Here is an 18,218-nt window from a genome sequence, read left to right as displayed (position 1 = left end):
GGGCTGTCAAGGACGCCAGCTCTTTGTCCAGGGTCTTGAAAGGATTTAAAGACTAACCAGAGAGACGGAGGGGATGGCAAAGAGGGAGAGTAATCAAAGAGATTTTCGAGCTGGACTGGCAAGTGGTACGGCCGGACGGACAAACAGGACCCCATGGACTCACCGATGCTTGCGTCGATGCCGCTGATGACCGCCGGGGACCATCTGTTCAAGGTCGTCGATTTTATCAGCATCTGTGTCCAGATCCAGCTCCATGTCCAGCTGCAGGTCGCACGGCGAGTCCTCACCGTACGGGCATTGTCTGCGGAGGATAATAAATGACATTAGCAGGCGGAACGGAACAGAGACTCGATTCCCTTTAGTGCGCGCCATGGACTTACATGGCCTGTGAGCCTGGGGTGAGGCCGAGCACGTGCACATATTGCTGGAGACCACTGGGCGTGGGGTACACCAGTGCAGGATCCGAGCAGCGATGATGGCGCTCTAAGAGGGGCAAACGAGCAGAGAGAAATGGTGAATGATTGAAGAACCTTTTCGGGAGTGAAGTGCTCTTTGCCACTTACTGTACTTCCGCTTCCGTCGTCGGTATTCGTCGTCGCTGCCAGTGCTCTGAGCCGCCATCGCAGTCGCGGCCGCAGCGGAGGATGGCAGCGTGGGTTTGAATCCCTGCCTCTGTCCCTGTCCCTGTCCTTGACCATAGCCGTGGCTCTGACTCTGGCCTTCTCTGGGCTTCTCTTTTGCCCGCGATGCCGCCGTCTTGGCCGCACTGCAGCATCCCGTGGGTGCCACACTGGAGCCCGTGGAGGTGGAGGTCATCCGGTTCAGCCTCTCCTGGGCCACTGCCGGTGCAGGCCCTGCCTTGGCCCCTCTGTTCTCCCCCTCGTTCTCAATGGGAATGATCACTGCGTCTGTGTCGAGCCCCATGGCTGGTGGGCGAACGGCCAGCAGTCCGGTGCTGCGCGACTTGAGGCGCTCCTGTTCCCTTCCGGCCGTAGACGTGGGCGTGTTCGCGTAGCTGGGCGTGGCGTGCAGGGATTGCGAATCGCTCTGGGCCAGCACCGTGCTCACGGTCACGTTGGCGCTGTCCTCCGAGGTGTTTTGGCGGGAAAAGTAGCGCGAGAAGGCCGCCCCCTCGAATTCGCTGGCCCCACCGCCCATGCCGGCGCTATCCGTGCAGGAGATTTGCTTGCGCAGCAGTCGCTTGCGTTGTGGCAGCAAAACAGGAGTCGGAGCGGCAGCAGCTGCGGTAGGAGTCTCAATCTCCACGGCTACATGCGGCGGTGGAGGTGGCGGCGAAGGCTGCTTGGCCAGACTGGAGGGAACATTGATGTGCAGGCGCTGTGAATTCAGAAGTGATACCAGAGATTGGAGAGGAGAAGCAGCCACATGTGGAGCATTACTCACCGCTTGCTGGGGTGCTTGTAGCGGGAACGAGCGCACCACGTGCCTCGGGAAGATGGGACTGCACTGGGCACTGATCGACTTGGCCTCCAGGATGCGCAGTCGCTTGGCCAGTCGCACCCGCTCCCGTGTGTCCGCATCGAGGCCGGCAACGGCGATGATCTCCGCGCCCCCAAAGCTGACGGTGCAGCGGGAGCTGGAGTAGGAGAGGCTCTCGATGCTGCCGCGCAACGAGGCGGTCAGACTGTCGTCCGCCAGTGTTGAGCTGTGCAGGACGCCACCACGCTCCGCAGTTATCACCGTGGCAGTTGCTGTGGCAGTCGTCGAGGTATTATCGTAGCCGGAGCCAACCGGAGGCAGTAGCTCAGACTCGCCGTTGGTCGTCGTTGTGGAATGTTTGGCCAGGGGGGCCGGGCGTACCCTATCCTCCTCGTCGTTTTCCTCCTCTGAACTGCCGGATCGTCGTGGCAGGTTCGTCTTGGCCGGGGTATGGGTCTGGGCGTGGACCAGAAGGCTGTGGCTGTGTATGGCTTGGCGGCCCGGCCCCGGGCCCGACGAGTTGCTCAGCGAGTTGCTGGCCAGGCTATCCTCCAGCGGTTCCGCGCTCTTCCCGTCGAAGCGCAGCGAGGCGTCCACCGAACCCGAAGCCACTTCGATGTCATCCTGAGGCTTGCCCCTGCCTTTGGGTTTTGTTCTTACCTTGGCTATGGTTTTTGCAGATGGCGTTTGTGGCTCCTCCGCGGGCGCTGCGGCTGAGTCCTCTTCCCGGCTGCCACGGCGACCGCCACCGAAGAGCTTGCGGGGCAGAAAGATGCGGCCAATGGACTTCCGTTTCTTAGCCCGCTTGGCCCTCTTGTGCTCCTCGTAGTCGCGCTTCAATGCCTGCATCTTGTGCTCCACCAAAGTGCTGAACACCGCCTCATAGGTGAGGGCGCGCTGCAGGTCCAGCAGGATGTCGTTGGTGGAGACGGCCTTGTCTATTTTTGTTAGGAGACGCATCGACTCCTGTCCCCCCTTCCCACTCGCCCCACTGTTGCTATCCTCCGCGTCCGCCATGTTGTGGGTGGGGGTGGGCGCCCCTGCGTTGGGTCTCCGTCTCCTCAATGGGTTGGCGCTCCCTCTGGCTGCTGCTGCTGCTGCTGGTGTCGTCGCTGTAGCTGTGGCACTTGTTTGCGACAATTTGCATCCTCCTCGACGCGTTGACGTTGACGTTCTCGTTGACACGTTGATCGGTTTGTCCTCGAGCCGTGCCTTTGACTGCTCCTGCTGCTGCCCGTCATCTAGCTGAGGAATGGTGTCTAGATGGTGTCCAGGTGTGGCGCCACTGTCACCGTCGGCAGCGTCGCATCTCCTCCTCGTGTTCTAGTGTTTCCCTTCTTTCTATGGCAGTTTACCTCTTTTACCTCTTTTTCGTATTTTTTTTCGTCAATTGCCTTTTCAATGGAGCAGTCCTTTTGTGTGTCACGATGGCTTCACAAGTGGCGCTTACCGGCAGCGGCTGCAACACGGCACCTGGAACCTGCAACAACGGCAACAAGATATTAGATTCAACAATTCAACGACTCAATAGACAATCATCCCATCCTATACCCATCCCATACCATCCCATGCCTCTCTTCCACTGCCACCTTCCACTTCCATCCCATCAATAGTCAAGGCCGCACAACTGGCGCAACCGACGAGGCGTGGGGCGAGGGGCGAGGAAAGTTTGCCAATAGTTTATGCTCAATTCTCTGTCTCTGGTTCTGTCTCTGGCTCCTGGTTCGGGCTCGCGCCTGCCTCCATTATTCATGAGTGTAACAGATTTCTACTTGTTGCACGCACACACATAGAGAGAGGCAGAAGCACTCCCCCGCACACACAGTCATACAATATGTACGCATAAAAGCCATTCTCCGTTGAGTGCCGTGCCTCAGTGCTGTCCGACTATTCTTGGCATTTTTCCAGCAGACTTTTGCTGGAAAATTCATATTTAAGGCATTGAAATTCTTCCCCATGAGATCTAAACGTGTTTTAAATTACTTTTTATCTGATTCTTAACATAAGATTTGCTTTTTTTTAATATATCATGTAGTCATGTCTGAAACTACTTCAAATGGCTATCGAGCAGGCACTAAATATTCAACAAACACAAATCAAAGCGATATAAAATGATGAATTTAAGTAAATTGAAAACTTTTCTGAGAGTAAAGCGAAAGCTAAACGGGCATCACTGAGCGAAAAAGGGGTCGGACTGCCAGCGGGGGGCAGTGGTAGTATCAATAACGAAGCTGAAGCTGAAGCTGAAACTGGGCTTACTGCCACCACTCTCCCAGTGTGTGTGTGTGTCTGTCTGTGTCTGTGTATTCTGGTGCTGAGGGCCTAGGGAGAACGTGTGACGGCGACAGGTCGCGGTCTCCCTTATGGCCTCCATTGCGCTTTCTACGGCTCTTCATACGCGATATATAGTACCTCCATACATATATCTACGTACATTCCGAATAAAAACCTACAATGGAAATGGATATTGTTTTCATTTCCGCAGTTCATAGTCAGAGCCATAGCCCGTAACCGTTGTCGTCGCCATTGCATGGTGTGCCGTAAACGTTGTCGTTGTCGTTGTCGTTGTCGTGCCCGTTGTTGCAGGCGCAGTCATGTTCATGCATTTCATGCAAATGACACACAAAAGGGTCGTGACAATGGGTGCCAGCAAAGGAGAGAGATGATTAAATGGAAAATATGAACAAATAAAAATAGCATAGAACATGTCCAAGGCGGGGCTTCGTGGCGTGTCGCCCCTCTAAATACCATGTGGCACGGGCTAATTAAATGATATGGCTAAATAATGTAAAAAGTTTTGAAGTCGCCAGTTTTGCATAAATTTCAGTTAACAGTATTAACGGCCCAAGTTCCAGCCGCAGGCCCATCCTCCGACCCTCCTCACACGCACATCTGCACACAGAACGAACACAGAGAGAAATAAACGAGCGGAAATCTAATATTCATAGTTGATCCCATTTGGGGGGACGGTTGGGTTGAGGTTTAGCCAATTTACAGCTTTAAGCTGTAAGCCATTTTCTAGCCAAAGAGCAATCTGGGCCGATTGAAACTAAAGACAAGAATGGTGTGTGTTTGTTGACAGGTAAAATTCTTGTAATAATAATAATTTTTGGAAAGCGGATGCCATAAGCGTCTTATCTCTACTCCGAGCAGAGCATCAGGCGCCCCAGCAATCTCTAGACAAGCGAAAGAGCGGAGAAAGGCAGAAGGAGAAAGGTCATACACGCATAAATTCACACAAACATTAGTCCAAGGGGTATTGTAAATTTCTTTAAGGTCAGGCATTCCCAGAATATTAACGGATGATATTTGTACATTTGTAATCAAAGTTACCGAAACAGAGACTGAGGTGCGCTCACCTTGATTAAATACACCTTGCCGGCAGCCAGGGCCGTACTACTCTCTCAGCCAATCCCAAAATAAATCATTCGAGGACATAAAGAGAAGCCAGGCAAAAATTATAACTGTTGCTGCTGCTGCTGCTGCCGCCGCCGCCGCCGCCGCCGCAAATGTAAATAATAGTTAACAGCGGCAACAGCTGTCGTTTCTCTGCTGCCGTCAACTGAGGTGGCAGCGACAGAGAACCAATGCTCAACAGTTGTGCAGAAGCAGAGGCAGAGAGCGGAACAGAGAGACTGAGAGAGAGCTGCGCAAATTCTGTTAACGTAGGACTATCTACCCTGTTAAGCTGCATGTTAATGTTACTGCTGCTGCTTGTTGCTTACTGTAAACATGTTATCTCGTGTCTGTGTGGCTTTTTCTCATTCTGTGTGTTTGTGTGTGTGCGTGGTTTCAGGGGGAACTTTTCAGCCAAGTAGTTGACAGTTTTTTCTCCATTAAACTTATGCGATTGTATTTTGTAGTTTTTGCGAGTCCTCGTAGTTTTCCCTCTTAACTTTTAGTCGTGTGTCTCCTGGTGTCAATGACAGGCAGAACAGATGTCTCGTAATTGAGGGCATGCTACTTGGCTAATGGCTTTAAAACTTTAGCAGGCACATCCTTTTGTTTAATTTATACCATGAAAATATGTAAATTGCGATATGATATGCATAAATATATCCTTCAGATAAGGTTTCAAGGCTGAACTTCATTTAGAACTATGTAATTTAACTTTCCGGACATGCAATAAACCAAACCAGCAACCTACAGCTACAAAGTAATCGCTATATCCCGGACACCCATGTCGTAGACGTGATAATAAAGCATAAAATTCCGCATCCGCCGCGCTGGCCAGGCCGCGTTTTCATGCCACATTCAGAACGGTGCCACACTCCACACAGTATTCCCCCCATAAATATGTACATACATATATAATTGTTAATAATTTCGCAGTACAATTACCCGCGCTCAAATCAAGAATGGAATCGTAAATGCAAATGCCCCGGGCTGCAGTCAGAGACGGAGCTGGAGAGGGGGAAAGGCGGAAAGGAGAGCTGGATTCAGCGGCACATTCGGGGCGGCGAATGCTTGAATTTAATCAACTTTCCGTTGGTCGACACCAGCTTCCACACCGACACCGACACCGACACCGACACCGACACAGATGCCCAATGCTTTCGGCCTGGGAGGGGGGGAAAGGGGGCTGTTCAATTATTGACGCCCCCACTCGCTGTTGCCGCTGTCCTTCGCAGATGCTCGTATGTACATACATATGTTTGTATGCTGGCCGACAAAATAAAAGGCAGAGCAAAATAACAACAGACCAAACCCGAACACACACAAAAGCCGGAGTGGCAAATAAAACATGCAGATGGCTTAAAACACATGACACCGAAACGAGAGCTGGTCCGAAAGCTGAAAACCGAGGAGTGTTCCTCCTCGTTTTTTCCTCCGCTCCACAGTTCGGTGTCTCATTTGGCAGTGGCACGACCTTTGAAATTAGAGTTCTGAAATGTTGTTTTTTTCCTTGTAGAGTTTGTCCATCGGTGTGTACGAGAACGACACACATTCAAATGAGTCCTTGGCCGCAACGAGCGCTGCTGTGGGCCTGCTCCTGCTCCCTGCCTCTCGGCTGTACGCGACCTCAGAAAAGTGCAGCAAAGACAGCAACAGAAGGAGCACCGTGGCATCCGAACAGCCCAGCAGCCCAGCAGCCCAGCAGCCCAGCAGCCATCAACGTGTCAGATAATTAGTGAAAACTGTCTGTGAAGAAATGTCTGTCTGTCGCCAGGTCCAAGGGTCTGCATTCACAGCCACGTCCCACATCCCACGTCCAGTGGCACTGCCACGCTGGGTAAACCGAAGCCATGCACAATGGGTGGCAGTGGCAAACAAATGTTGTCATCTCTTCATATCGATATTTCATCAATAAATACAATTTTTTAAGCTTAGACTAACTTTTGAAGGTGAGATGCTCCTTGCCGTTTTTGCCGTTCTTTCTTTTCTAACAGGACAAATTTTAAGCACTCATTGTATGCTGCGATCCCATGGTGCGACATACTGTGCCTTTGGCCCAGATGAGACGCCGTCTGAAATGCAGGATGACAGTTTGACGACACACACATACCCGTACCCATACGCATGCATATTCAGGACCCTGCCTGCGCATCTCTGTTTTTCTGGCGTGTGTGTGAGTGTGCTGTGGCATGCAGTTGTTACTACTGGTAAAACCGTGCTACAACTGTGCTGTCGTTGCTGCTGCCTCGTGTGGATGCTGTGGCTCAAGTTCAAATATGAGCTGTCTGCTGGCTGGCGAGGGATCTCCTTTGGCGTCTGCCCATCGTACTCGTACTCGCACCACGCCACAACAGCCATCGTTTGGCCTTGAACTTTGACCCAACACGAATTGGATCAATTTCGGATCATTGGCGGAATGAGTTATGCGAATGGCCCCCATGGGGGAATGAGTCGCACGCGGTTTTGTTTATTTATCAAAGTCGCCAGCTCGTATTTATGGACTTTTCACAATCGGATCAGCAGGCACATCAATCAGTCTGTTCTGTGATTCCCCGCCATGCACCCCATCCCTTCCCTGGCCTCATCAACAGCTGCCTATTCTAGCCTGGTTCTGCGGCACAAATCAAACTATCAAATGGTTCGGGTGTTGTTTTTTCTTTTTGGTTTCGAAGGTTCGATATAAACATGGTGTCTGGGACTAAATATTTACACGTCGCATTGCTGTTTTCGTTTGGTATTTGTTTGCCGCTTCGCCTTGTGGCTAGCTGGCCTCTACTGCCGTTCCCTGCCGCCGGTTTTCTTCTGCTTTTGCTCTGACCCATTCGATACCAATTCCAATTCCAATTCGAACCGCATCGTGTTCGTGCGTTTGGCATTTTTATGAATGGCCGTCGGGTGTGCCAATGTCTAGGCAGCCTCAGAACAACAACAATCAAAAGCAATTAAATACCTTTAACTTTTCCGGTTAATTTTGTTGTTTAATTTACTCGCTGTCGTACTCGCACCAGATACGTGCACACAGCAAATACTTCTGTATACAAACAACAAGCGGACGGGACAGGCGGACGGGTGAGGGTGAGGGTGAGCAGGAAGCCGTGGAGTGGGTGAAATCAGGCGGGGAAAAATTGCGTATACGCATGGAGGCACACATAATTGGGATCCCAGTGGCAGCAACAGAATCGGAGGCATGTCCTTGCCCAGTGAAAGGGAAAGGTCAGCAGAGAGAGCTACAGAGAGAGAGAGAGAGAATCGTTTCCATTAATTTCCAATGAAAGTCAAGAGTGCCTTCGATTTCCGATACTCTTCAAAACTTTTCGGGCATCACGATGATTCAATATTGGGAATTGTTGGCAAGTTGGAAGACACAGATACCACATTAGCATACCACAGACAGACCTTTGAATGCTCCTCAGATATTCATAGAACATTCATTAAGTGCCTGGCTTTGTTGGCCTAAAATATTGCACAAGTGCTGCCTAAAACTTACCTGAAAATTCTCCAAATAGTGGAAAACTCGGCTTAAATATTCCTGTGCCGCAAGAAAAAACAACACTACGCAAAACAAACCTCAACAAATGGTGCACCTCAAATCCTATGCCACTTCATAGCAACAGCATGCCCATCGTGCCCCAGGCCGTCCCACTTCTCCGACTAAACAATTCTGGGTAAATAAATTACACAATAATTTTTATTGCATCTACAAGAGCAACACACTTTCGCTACGTTGCGGGGAAAATGCCTGACTGTGCAATATTTACTATATATTGTTGTTTTTGTTGCTTTAAAGTGTTCCTGTTGGGGCTGCTCGGACGTTGGTGTACAGTCATGGTGTTGCTGTTATTGTTGGTGTTGGTGTTGGTGTTGGTAATGGCGCCGCATTTGGTCACGCAGGAGTACAGTCAGAGAAGGGCTCGGGGGGCCGGGGATGGCAGGGTGGCAGCACTCAAATGACAATCGATTTGCGAACGCAAAGAGCGTAAATACAAATCAAATATGCATTACACAATTGGCCTCCTGGTCGGCTACGCTCCAGCTCCTGCTCATGACCGGGCACTGGTCTCCTTTCGGTCTACTGGAGTGCACAGGCCTTGGCCCCACAGTGGAAAACAGCTGAACTTTTCCTTCGCCTCGCATAGCCCAGAGAAAGTTACTCCCTTCTGTTTCTGCTGGGTTCTCTTACTTATTAGCCCCAAAAAGTTGTGTTGTAATGGCTAACAACGTTTTTGACTTGGCTAAAAACACGAGGAACACGGGCAACACGAGGAGGAGGAACATCTAGGAGCGGAAAGACGCCAACATCTGGTGTGGAAAGTTTCTCACGCATTTTTAGTAGAATTTAATTGGTGGCGTTTAGCGGCGGACACGGCCAGAGGTAGTGCCATGTGGCAGATGGTGGCAGGAGGGAAGCTTATGTATGTGTGTGTGTGGCTTCCCATCCGTTATGCTATTAATTAGAACGCTCGCACACGCTCTCACCGATACAGATACTGAGACAGAGATACGGGGGCCACAGACACACCCACACACCCACGCGAGACTCGCAAATTTATGGCTTTTTATCGCTGCAACAAGTTTATCTCGTCTTCCTGCTAACGGACGCTCATTACGACCCCAAAATGAATCCATGGATGAGACGATGACGCCCCCCACTTTGTTGTCGACTGCTGACTGCGCACAAAATATTCACTCAGCCGAGAGTAAACAATATTCTGCTTCATCTTCTTCTTCGTTTTTTTGGCCAGATTGGAGATACATACGTAGGTTTTGGCCAGGTTTTGGGGGCGAGCTACCAGCTAACATTCGAGGGATCAAATACCAGACACTAATTGAGAGCACACCGAAGGACACTGACTCTCAGCGGGTGCATTATTCAGTTTAAATTCATTTGTGGACTGCAAATTTATTGCATTTGCTGCTTGGCATTTTATTGTTCCTTGGAATTTACGTTAAAATTCAAGGGAAAATATTTGTTCTTGGCTTGAAGGAACAGAATATTGCGCTCTAATAAATTGTATATATTATCTTTAACACTCAAAAAGAGTATAGAGATATATTAGATTTAGAGACTATAGGAGCTAGAGCAACGAAATTTCGCATCCACACTCCTTTGATAATCCATCCACAATTTTTGAGATACGAATAAACCAAAAACGCAGCCGTAGCTGCGACTCCCAACGTTCGCCCTCTTTTTTTAGTAATATCATAATTCCTTTCGCAATTCGAATCGATTCTTTGTTCATCCAACAATTTGTATACCTTTGGCATGGGTATTATGATTTTGAACAGATGTTTGCCTCATTTCGAGATGTTTCTTGTTCAAAGAAAAGTGTCGGTAAAATGGAAAAAGAGATAGAGAGAGGGAGTGGCACTGTAGCAACAGTGCTGATATTTCCTTGAGAATGAGAGACACAGGAAAAGAGGAACATCCCTTCTGCAATGGAAATTATTATCTAATTCAGTTTTGCAATTGATTGAATTCAGGTTAGCCCCCGCTCTAATTTACGACATGTTGACATGTGAAAAAAGACAAATGGGAATTCGCATTTTAGGTGAGAGCGAATCTGACACTTTTTCAGTGGATATTAATGATGTTGTGGCCAACTCTGCTCGAAGGCAATCACAAATGCGTATCGAAGGGAAAGGAAAGGGAAATATCGATTGGGGTTTCGTGCAGAGGCTGGTAGCCCCAATTGCTGGCCAATGCAGAAATGAACCCAATGAAAATCCAATTTCTGTGCTTTCCACCGCTCCTTGCCCTTGCCTGCCTCTGTTTAAACTTTAAAGTGGCCATTTATTAAGGGGAGCCACATGCCAAGGGCCACAAATCTCACGCGAGAATCGCATGAAAATGTATGTACATCTGTATATGCATGTGTACATATGGTGTACGTAATGTGTGAAAGCGACACAAGTAATCTACATATGTGTGTGGCCAAAATGAAGAAAAGTCAGAGCATTGGTTACCCCTTGGCTAACCCCAAGCCAGGGGAGGGCGCCGCTTATCCTTGAGATATAAACTGACATTCAAGCAACAACTCGGGCGTATGCATAGCACTCACACTCACATACACACTACACACTGGCACAAAGGGGAAACACAAACACAAACACAAACATGGTGCAACCTTGCAGCATGCGTTTCCCACCAGAGACATTTCACTCCATACCTCTTTGCCCAGTTTTGTACGCTGCCATGTATGTTTTTCAGTCAATTGCATTGACTAGAGATGGCCTAAACGACTATTGAGGGAAGAGGGATGAGAGCTGTCGATGAAGGAAGACCACTAATAAGGCAGCAGGGACAGCAGATGCCAAAGAGAGTCTCTATTAAGGCCACAGACATTCACATTCGCGGTAACGAAGGTATCCTTTCGATTATGGGGCATCTATTAAGAGATAGAAATGAAAATGAAAGAAGGCCAATGGTAAACCCGTGTGAGAGTCAAAAACAATGGGCAAAACCCTTTAAATATTATTTTAATCCTGAATTACGCGCCGCAGATTAGCGTGTGGCGCGTGTGGCAAGGCAAATCAACAGCTAAATCAACACGGCAATCCCCAACTAAACTGTCCGCATTCAAAATGTTGAGCAATTAAATTAAATTGCATTTATGCATGTAATACACGCACACAGTCAGAGAGGGAGGGAGAGAGGGAGGGAGGGAGGGAGAGAGGGAGAGAGTAAAAGGGAGGCAAACATGTGTGTTTTACGAGCACTTGTTTTATCTTGCGTCGTGTGAATGTTATCGCTGCTGGTTGCTGCTGCTGCGTTTTTATTGAAATTAAATTGTTCGTGCTAAATTTCAGTGCCACAAATTGTTGGCCAGCATGCGTCTCCTTCTTCCCCCTCTGTGCTGCATGTGTGCATGTAGTCCCCCATGTTGCATGTTAGTCAATGTCACCTGCCGTCACGTACCCATCCGCTCCCGCTCCCCACACTCGGACACCCGGACACCATTTTGTGGCCTGTTGTGTCTCCGTATATGTGCCACACGCCACACACCACACACCACACGGCGGCAGGTTGGCAGGTTGGCAGGTACATATGTGTGAGGAATTCTGTTGGCCACTCTGTCGCTCTCTCTGGCTGTGTATTTGGAATGCCTTTAGAATGCCGAGAATGAGCAGCAGCATCCACTTTTAAAGAGGCAACTACTTTATGCATATTCATAGCAGGAGGGGAGGCCATTTCAGGTGCTCGGTGCTTGGTGCAATTACCTAAACAGCGAATGCTGTCCGGCACTCGAACGGAGCACTTGGAGCGCACTCTTTAAGCCGCAAAAAGAATACGAGGGAATGCCTTTATGAATGCCTAATGACATGGAATCCTGACGGGAAGGACAGCCTGGTCGGACACCTATTTCCACTATCGCTCCTGCGGTTCGTTCTGGTTCCACTTCGCACTTTGGCGGTCGCGTCAGAGAATTCTTGAGTGCTCCTCCCAGATGAAAGCATCAAACTGCCTGGATGGCAATGTCCTGGAACTGGGTCATACCTTAAATTGTGTGTTGCGTTGCGGTAACTTCCGCTGGAGGCCAAAAAACTTCAGAACAAGGCCAGCCCCCCCCTCCGAAAACCAAAGTTTATGAAAAGCGCATTCCTTGCATGCCAACGGAATTTAATGCTAAGGTATGCTAAATTTAATAAAATACAAATTAAGAACATCCCTTTTTCCGTTGCCACAAAATTGTACAAGTTTCCATTAATTCCTACGACCACGATAAAGGCGCCAAAGAAGTGGCGAAGCTCCCAAGTTTTCTTTTTCCTTGTCCATTTTGTCTTCATTTTTGGTATTCATCCAAATACTCTTCCTCTCTCTAACTGTTCGAAATAGCCTTTCTCGATGGCCGGAAATGTTACTCCATTCAAAAATTGTCCGCATCTCCGCACCAAGCCCAATAAATGAATTGAATATCTATTCCACTCCACTCTTTCCGTATTTGACTTTCATTGTGGAAATTGCACTTTCCTTTCTGTTGATTTTGTTTAATTAAAATTCTAGTTCGAACACATTTTAAACTGCAGTTAAATTCATGTTGATTTAAGCATTTCTTGGGGTGTTTGCTGTGGCTTTTTGTTTGATTAAATATTTTCTTAAATTGCGGCTACATTTTAGCTCCTTCCCTCTTTCTTTTTCCGCAAAAGTGGGGCGGGGCGGGGCGGAGGCCTTGAGAGGTTTTCCCCCGTTAATGCTAATTGCATTTTGTCTGCCAGCCTGCTCGGAGCCAATTGAATTACACACAAAAAAAATAGTTGGCAAAGACAAGGGCCGAAGCCGTAGCCGTAGCCGAAGCCGAGGACGAGAGCTACTTGTCGGTCGGCTAATTTAATGTGGCACAATTTTCCGCTCATTTTCCGGCCTTTTGTGCAGTTGTCTGGAGGATGCTGCAGTGGGGGGGCGGCAAAGATCAATGCAGGTCATGCGATTTATTGGCCTGCCGCAATTTGCATTTAATATGCAATTCCCCCATGATTTATTGACCGATATCCTGTATATCCTGCATAACCTGCATAACCTGCTTAAGGTATCAGCATCCTCCACTGGCTCTCATCAATTAGGCAGCCGAAATGCGCATGCAAATCACTGGGAAAATGGAAAATGTCAATGTCGGCTTAGAAGCACTTTTTAAAAATCAGCATAAGGCCAGAGGGAGACCAGACTAGACCGAAGGTGGGCAAGATCCCCGAATGCTGTTCATATTTCATTTGGGGAATCAATGGTAAACTTGTATATTTTCAATCTACATATAATCTGTGGCCTGCTGCAGAGGTAGAGGCAGTGGCAGTGGCAGTGGCAGTGGCAGTGGCACATCCCTTTCCTCTAATATATTGCGCTGCGACATATATCGATGATTAAGGATTCCGTCCGGTGTCCTCCTTTGTTCGTGCGTGAAAGAAGTTCCTCGCGAGGAGCACAAAATTCGCATAAGCCGGGTGCCATATACAGATTTATTTCGATATATGTTTCTGTATGGCATACATATATGTATGCATGTATATGTGTATGTACATATTTATGTATTATTTATCCTGCCAACACAACAATATGTTGCCAAATACATGCCTCAGTGTGGGTGTATGTATGTACATAAATATAACGCTCCGTATATGCCGCTCCGTTAAACATCTGCCGTATTCCCACACACAAAAACCGTCTCCACATTTGAGGAGCATTGCTGCTCGGTCAGGCGCGTTCGCCAGCTTCAAGGCCCACAAAACAACAGCAGCAGCCGTCAGCCGGAATCAAACGCACACACACACCCGCACACCACACACAACACTCACACACACGTAAATATTTATTTTGAAAGCCCAAATGCTGATGTGCCTATGCACAGATTTTCATAAAGAAAACTTTCAAATGAGTTTCCATTGAAACGCCCTAATGCCAAATTAAGGCATGCCGCCGCCTGCACCGTTTTGCACCGCCTGCCGTCTGGTGCTGGACCGAAACCATCATCAGGTTTATATGGCAGAAAATGAGACGTCAGACATGTCACATGCACACACCCACACACCCACACCCACTCACAGACACACCCTAGCACGCAGGAGAAGCCGGAAAATTCCTGCAAAAAAGAACGGACCGACGGACGGATGGACGGAAGGACCAAGAACGAGCAGCTTATAATGAACGAGCCAACCAGCTTAAGCATCCAATCCATCGGAAAAAGTTTCAAGTTCTTTTTTGTACGAGTATTTTTTGGTTTTTTGGTGGAAAGTTACCCATACGACATGTTGGCTTCGAGTCACTCGGCAAGTGGTTTTTTCGACTACGAACAGCTAGGATGTACACACGAATTCGTATACGGAGGAGATTGATGTGCCAGAAAGAGATACCGTAAGCCCCAAAAAGGAGAGGAGCCCTGCAGAAGGAGTATTCCAAAAGCTGCCCATGACATGTCCATCTTCGTCATTCTCCACACGAATTCCCTCCAAGCATTAAATGAATGGTTAGCCCAGACGAAGTGCCTGTCCCAAACAGGCTTAAAGTGGAGCCTAAAGTGGACTGGAGTCCGGAATAACTCGCTTGACTTTGCTCAATAAGCAAATTAAAAATGCGTGTAATGGCAACTGGGAAAACTCCGATTGAAGTTTTTCCACAAAGGGGAAGGTACACCCACAAAAGGGAAAATGGGAAAATGGGAAAATGAAATCGACCGTATTCGGAATTGCCTTTATTTATTATTTTCATCCTTCTAATTCCTTTTAAGTTCCATTTTGTGTGTGTGTGTGTGTGTGTATATTCATTCTTTCGTGTTCCAGCTGCAGCCACAAAACAGAGAGACAAATTGGGGCCAAGTGAGTATTCGATAAGTAAATAAGTATACGCGAGTAGTACTTAGCCCCGATCTGAGGTGATTTTTTGTGTAAACACCTTAATCACATTTCACTTCAAAGACCAACAATTGCTGTGTTTATGCTCTGGCCAAACATTTGTTTATCTGCGTGTACATATGTACACGTATATACGTATTCGCACAATATATATGTACTGGATTTTGTTTATAGTTTTGTGGTAGCAGGATTACTGGTGGCTGAAGCTGACAATTAATTGTGCATTAATTCTAATTAAGTCCATCTTTCAGTTGCCTGCTGCCGGTTAATTCCAGAAGGGCGTCTGTAAGAGGTCCGGCAGGGTTGGGTCCCTTTCGGGGTAAATCTTTCAATTAGCCCCTGAGAGAGTGGAATCAATTTTGTTGTTGGAGATACATCGAAATGTACTTATCGGGCGACAGTCCGACAGTCTATGCTTATGATTTATCTGAGCTGCCAAAAATCGGACATACTTTGGGGCGCCACCACTCACACAGCCCGACTCAAACACACACACACAGACACAGGAACAGGGCCGAGATGGGCAGCGGCAACAGCTTCAACTTGTTGACGTTGGCCTCAGCATCCCTGGCACTCCCCCAAGTGGTGGGTGGAGCAACAAAAAACCAAAAAAAGGCATTGGGGCTCAACAAATTGTTGAATGTACATACATATATACCATCCTTCTCTCTCCTTCTGACACTCTCACTCTCTCTTTCTCTGTGTGTGTGTGTGGGAGAATTTATATTATTTTTTCCCTCCATCGCATTTTACATGGCAGAAAGCAACACAGCGGCCAGAATGAGAGACTTTCGAGTGTTGGACTAACTGTTTTGCGGCATGACATACCAGAACCCAAGGTTCAAGGTATATTCATAATAGGGTAAGGGTAGCATAATTGGGCTGCCAGCTTCCTCGCATCTCTCTATCGCTCTGAAATCGCAGCTGCCACCGTGTCTTCGTTTAATATGTTGCCGCTGACATACCTTATTATTAGCACATCCCTTGCCAGAGTCAGAGCTAGAGCCAGAGCCTGGTGCTCGACCCCAGTGTGCCTGGTGCTAGGGAGATGGGACCTCTGCTGGAATACAGGGAACGAAACAGCGTGCGTAAAGGAAAAGGAGAGACTGAAAGAATACCGGAACGAAACACGGGCCTGCTGAAACGTTAAAGAGCAAATAAATGTCTCGAGGCAAACAAAACGAAAAAGATGAAGCAGAGAGGCTGAGAGGCTGAGTCTGGGCTGACGACACGGTCTGAGAGGGGCTAAAAAGAGCCGCAAACTCCATGTACAGACATGCTCATATAAATAAATACATACATACATACATACATACGTTTGCATGGCGGTGCTCAAAGTAAAACATGGCTGTGCCTGTTACCGTTACATTTCGGGTACTTCTATAATACTCCGAAAGAGTCAGAGCGGGACAGAACGGGACGGCACGGGACGGGACACTCGGGGACTATTTCAAACGAGCCAAAGTGGCATGGCACATTCGGGGAATACTCCGGAAAATACTCCACCCCGAGACAGTGGGGTGGCGACAGAACAGCTCTGTATGGCTGTTGCTTTCCTTTTACGAGTATTATTCTGCTTTGGTCAATTTTTATGCCGTTAATTCTTGTTTCATCGCAAAAATTTGATTGTTTTTCATATATTCACCTTCTTTTTGATGCCATTTTTAATACGCTTTTCCACCTTTTGGCTATTTATTAAGAATTTGGATTAAACTTTTTACTTTTTTATTTTATTTTGATTTTGGTATTTATTTATTCAACTATTTTTGTTGTTGTTGTTGGGCAGGTTGTTGAATCTTTGATGAACTCTCTCTCTCTCTCTCTGCCACACAGACACAAACTCACTCAAACACTCAAACAAAACTCAAACACATACACATGGTTGTCTTTTTTCACGGTGGATTTTATGGGGGGAGCCTGCGTCGTGTCTGAAAGCTCGCCAAACACTGAACACGCCAGATCCAGCAGAAAGCAGAAGCATGCTATGCGCCCAGTACTACTGTCTGTCTCTGCTAGGTGTCTGAGGCATTCGCAGGCAGCACTCGCAGGATAGTAGCATATTTCGTTACCGTTGTGCTGCTCTGTGCAGGCAAATCGGCACCAAGAGAGAGAACTATGTTAGCGGAGAGCAGGGAATGCCTCACCTTTGTCTCTGCTGTTATTGGCACTCTCTCGCTGTTCGCGTTAGCAGTGCTCTGTTACGCTCTGGCATTAGGTCAGTGTTAACAGCGACTGCATTACGAGCAACCTTTATCCAATCTGGCTAGCCTTAAGTCTCTTATTTATATGATGCTGTTGCATATTTGAAGCCAACCGCCCCCGCACACTGGGGGAACATCAGCATCTGTTTTCAGTCATACGCATGAGGTTATGTGTGTGTGTGGTGGCACTGGGAATGTGTGCCGCAAACTGTTTACGAGGCATGTTGCTAAGTAGTCCTGTAGTAGTTTATTTGTGGGTGTGTGCGGCGAGCGTTTTATGGGTCCTGCTTCCGCCACCCAAGCGTAAAAATCTAACTTCAGATTTTGCACACATAAGCCCACCCACATACACACACAGATACAGAGGGAATATGCAAAACGTTTGCTTATGTTATTATAGGCAACCGCATGCATGGCGCACAGCGTGCATGGGGGGAGAGGGGATCTGCTTTTTATGCGTTTATTTAAAGAAACCATAAAAACTATAAGGAAATATGCCGCACTTCCTAAGCACATGTTGCCCGAGAGTTCCAGCCAGTCTCTGGGGTAAAGGATCCAAGGAGTGTTCTAAAAATTGAGGCCCACACACACACACAGATGGACACAAAGGTTAAGGGACACGGCACAGTAACGGTCTGGCTCAGTTTTGGTAATGGCGGGCTCTCTGCCGACTATCCAGGGAATACGAATACAACATACAACATCCACATTGCCACGGAGCCCGTCATCACGTTTTTGCACCGTAACCGGATGTGGTGTCATTCCACCAACTCTCTTTTGGGGGCTTGTTGGAGGGCAATTGGCAATTACAACGTGCGACAATCGTCTAATTGCCCGCTACAG

The 18,218-nt window shown here is 48.0% G+C and overlaps 1 protein-coding gene across 2 annotated transcripts in view; it reads right to left on the bottom strand.

Annotated features, from left to right (window-relative positions):
• Positions 1 to 18,218, bottom strand: part of LOC108159273 — a 69,797-nt gene that overhangs the window by 51,444 nt on the left and 135 nt on the right. The window contains exons 1-5 of one of the 2 annotated variants that reach the window (XM_017292432.2): positions 16,820 to 17,172; positions 1,405 to 2,920; positions 564 to 1,338; positions 381 to 483; positions 164 to 301 (exon numbers count right to left, since the gene is read on the bottom strand). In XM_017292432.2, the coding sequence (XP_017147921.1) occupies positions 164 to 301; positions 381 to 483; positions 564 to 1,338; positions 1,405 to 2,457 (2,069 nt within the window). In that variant the 5' untranslated portion in view covers positions 2,458 to 2,920; positions 16,820 to 17,172. Of the gene's footprint in view, positions 1 to 163; positions 302 to 380; positions 484 to 563; positions 1,339 to 1,404; positions 2,921 to 16,819; positions 17,173 to 18,218 lie in introns of those variants that run through there. The other variant, XM_017292433.2, reaches the window with a different exon arrangement.

The sequence above is a fragment of the Drosophila miranda genome, chromosome 3 (genome assembly GCF_003369915.1).
Source record: "Drosophila miranda strain MSH22 chromosome 3, D.miranda_PacBio2.1, whole genome shotgun sequence".
Lineage (NCBI taxonomy): Eukaryota > Metazoa > Arthropoda > Insecta > Diptera > Drosophilidae > Drosophila > Drosophila miranda.
Note: the sequence above shows the minus strand (reverse complement) of the source record. Positions and strands in the feature narration are given on the sequence as shown.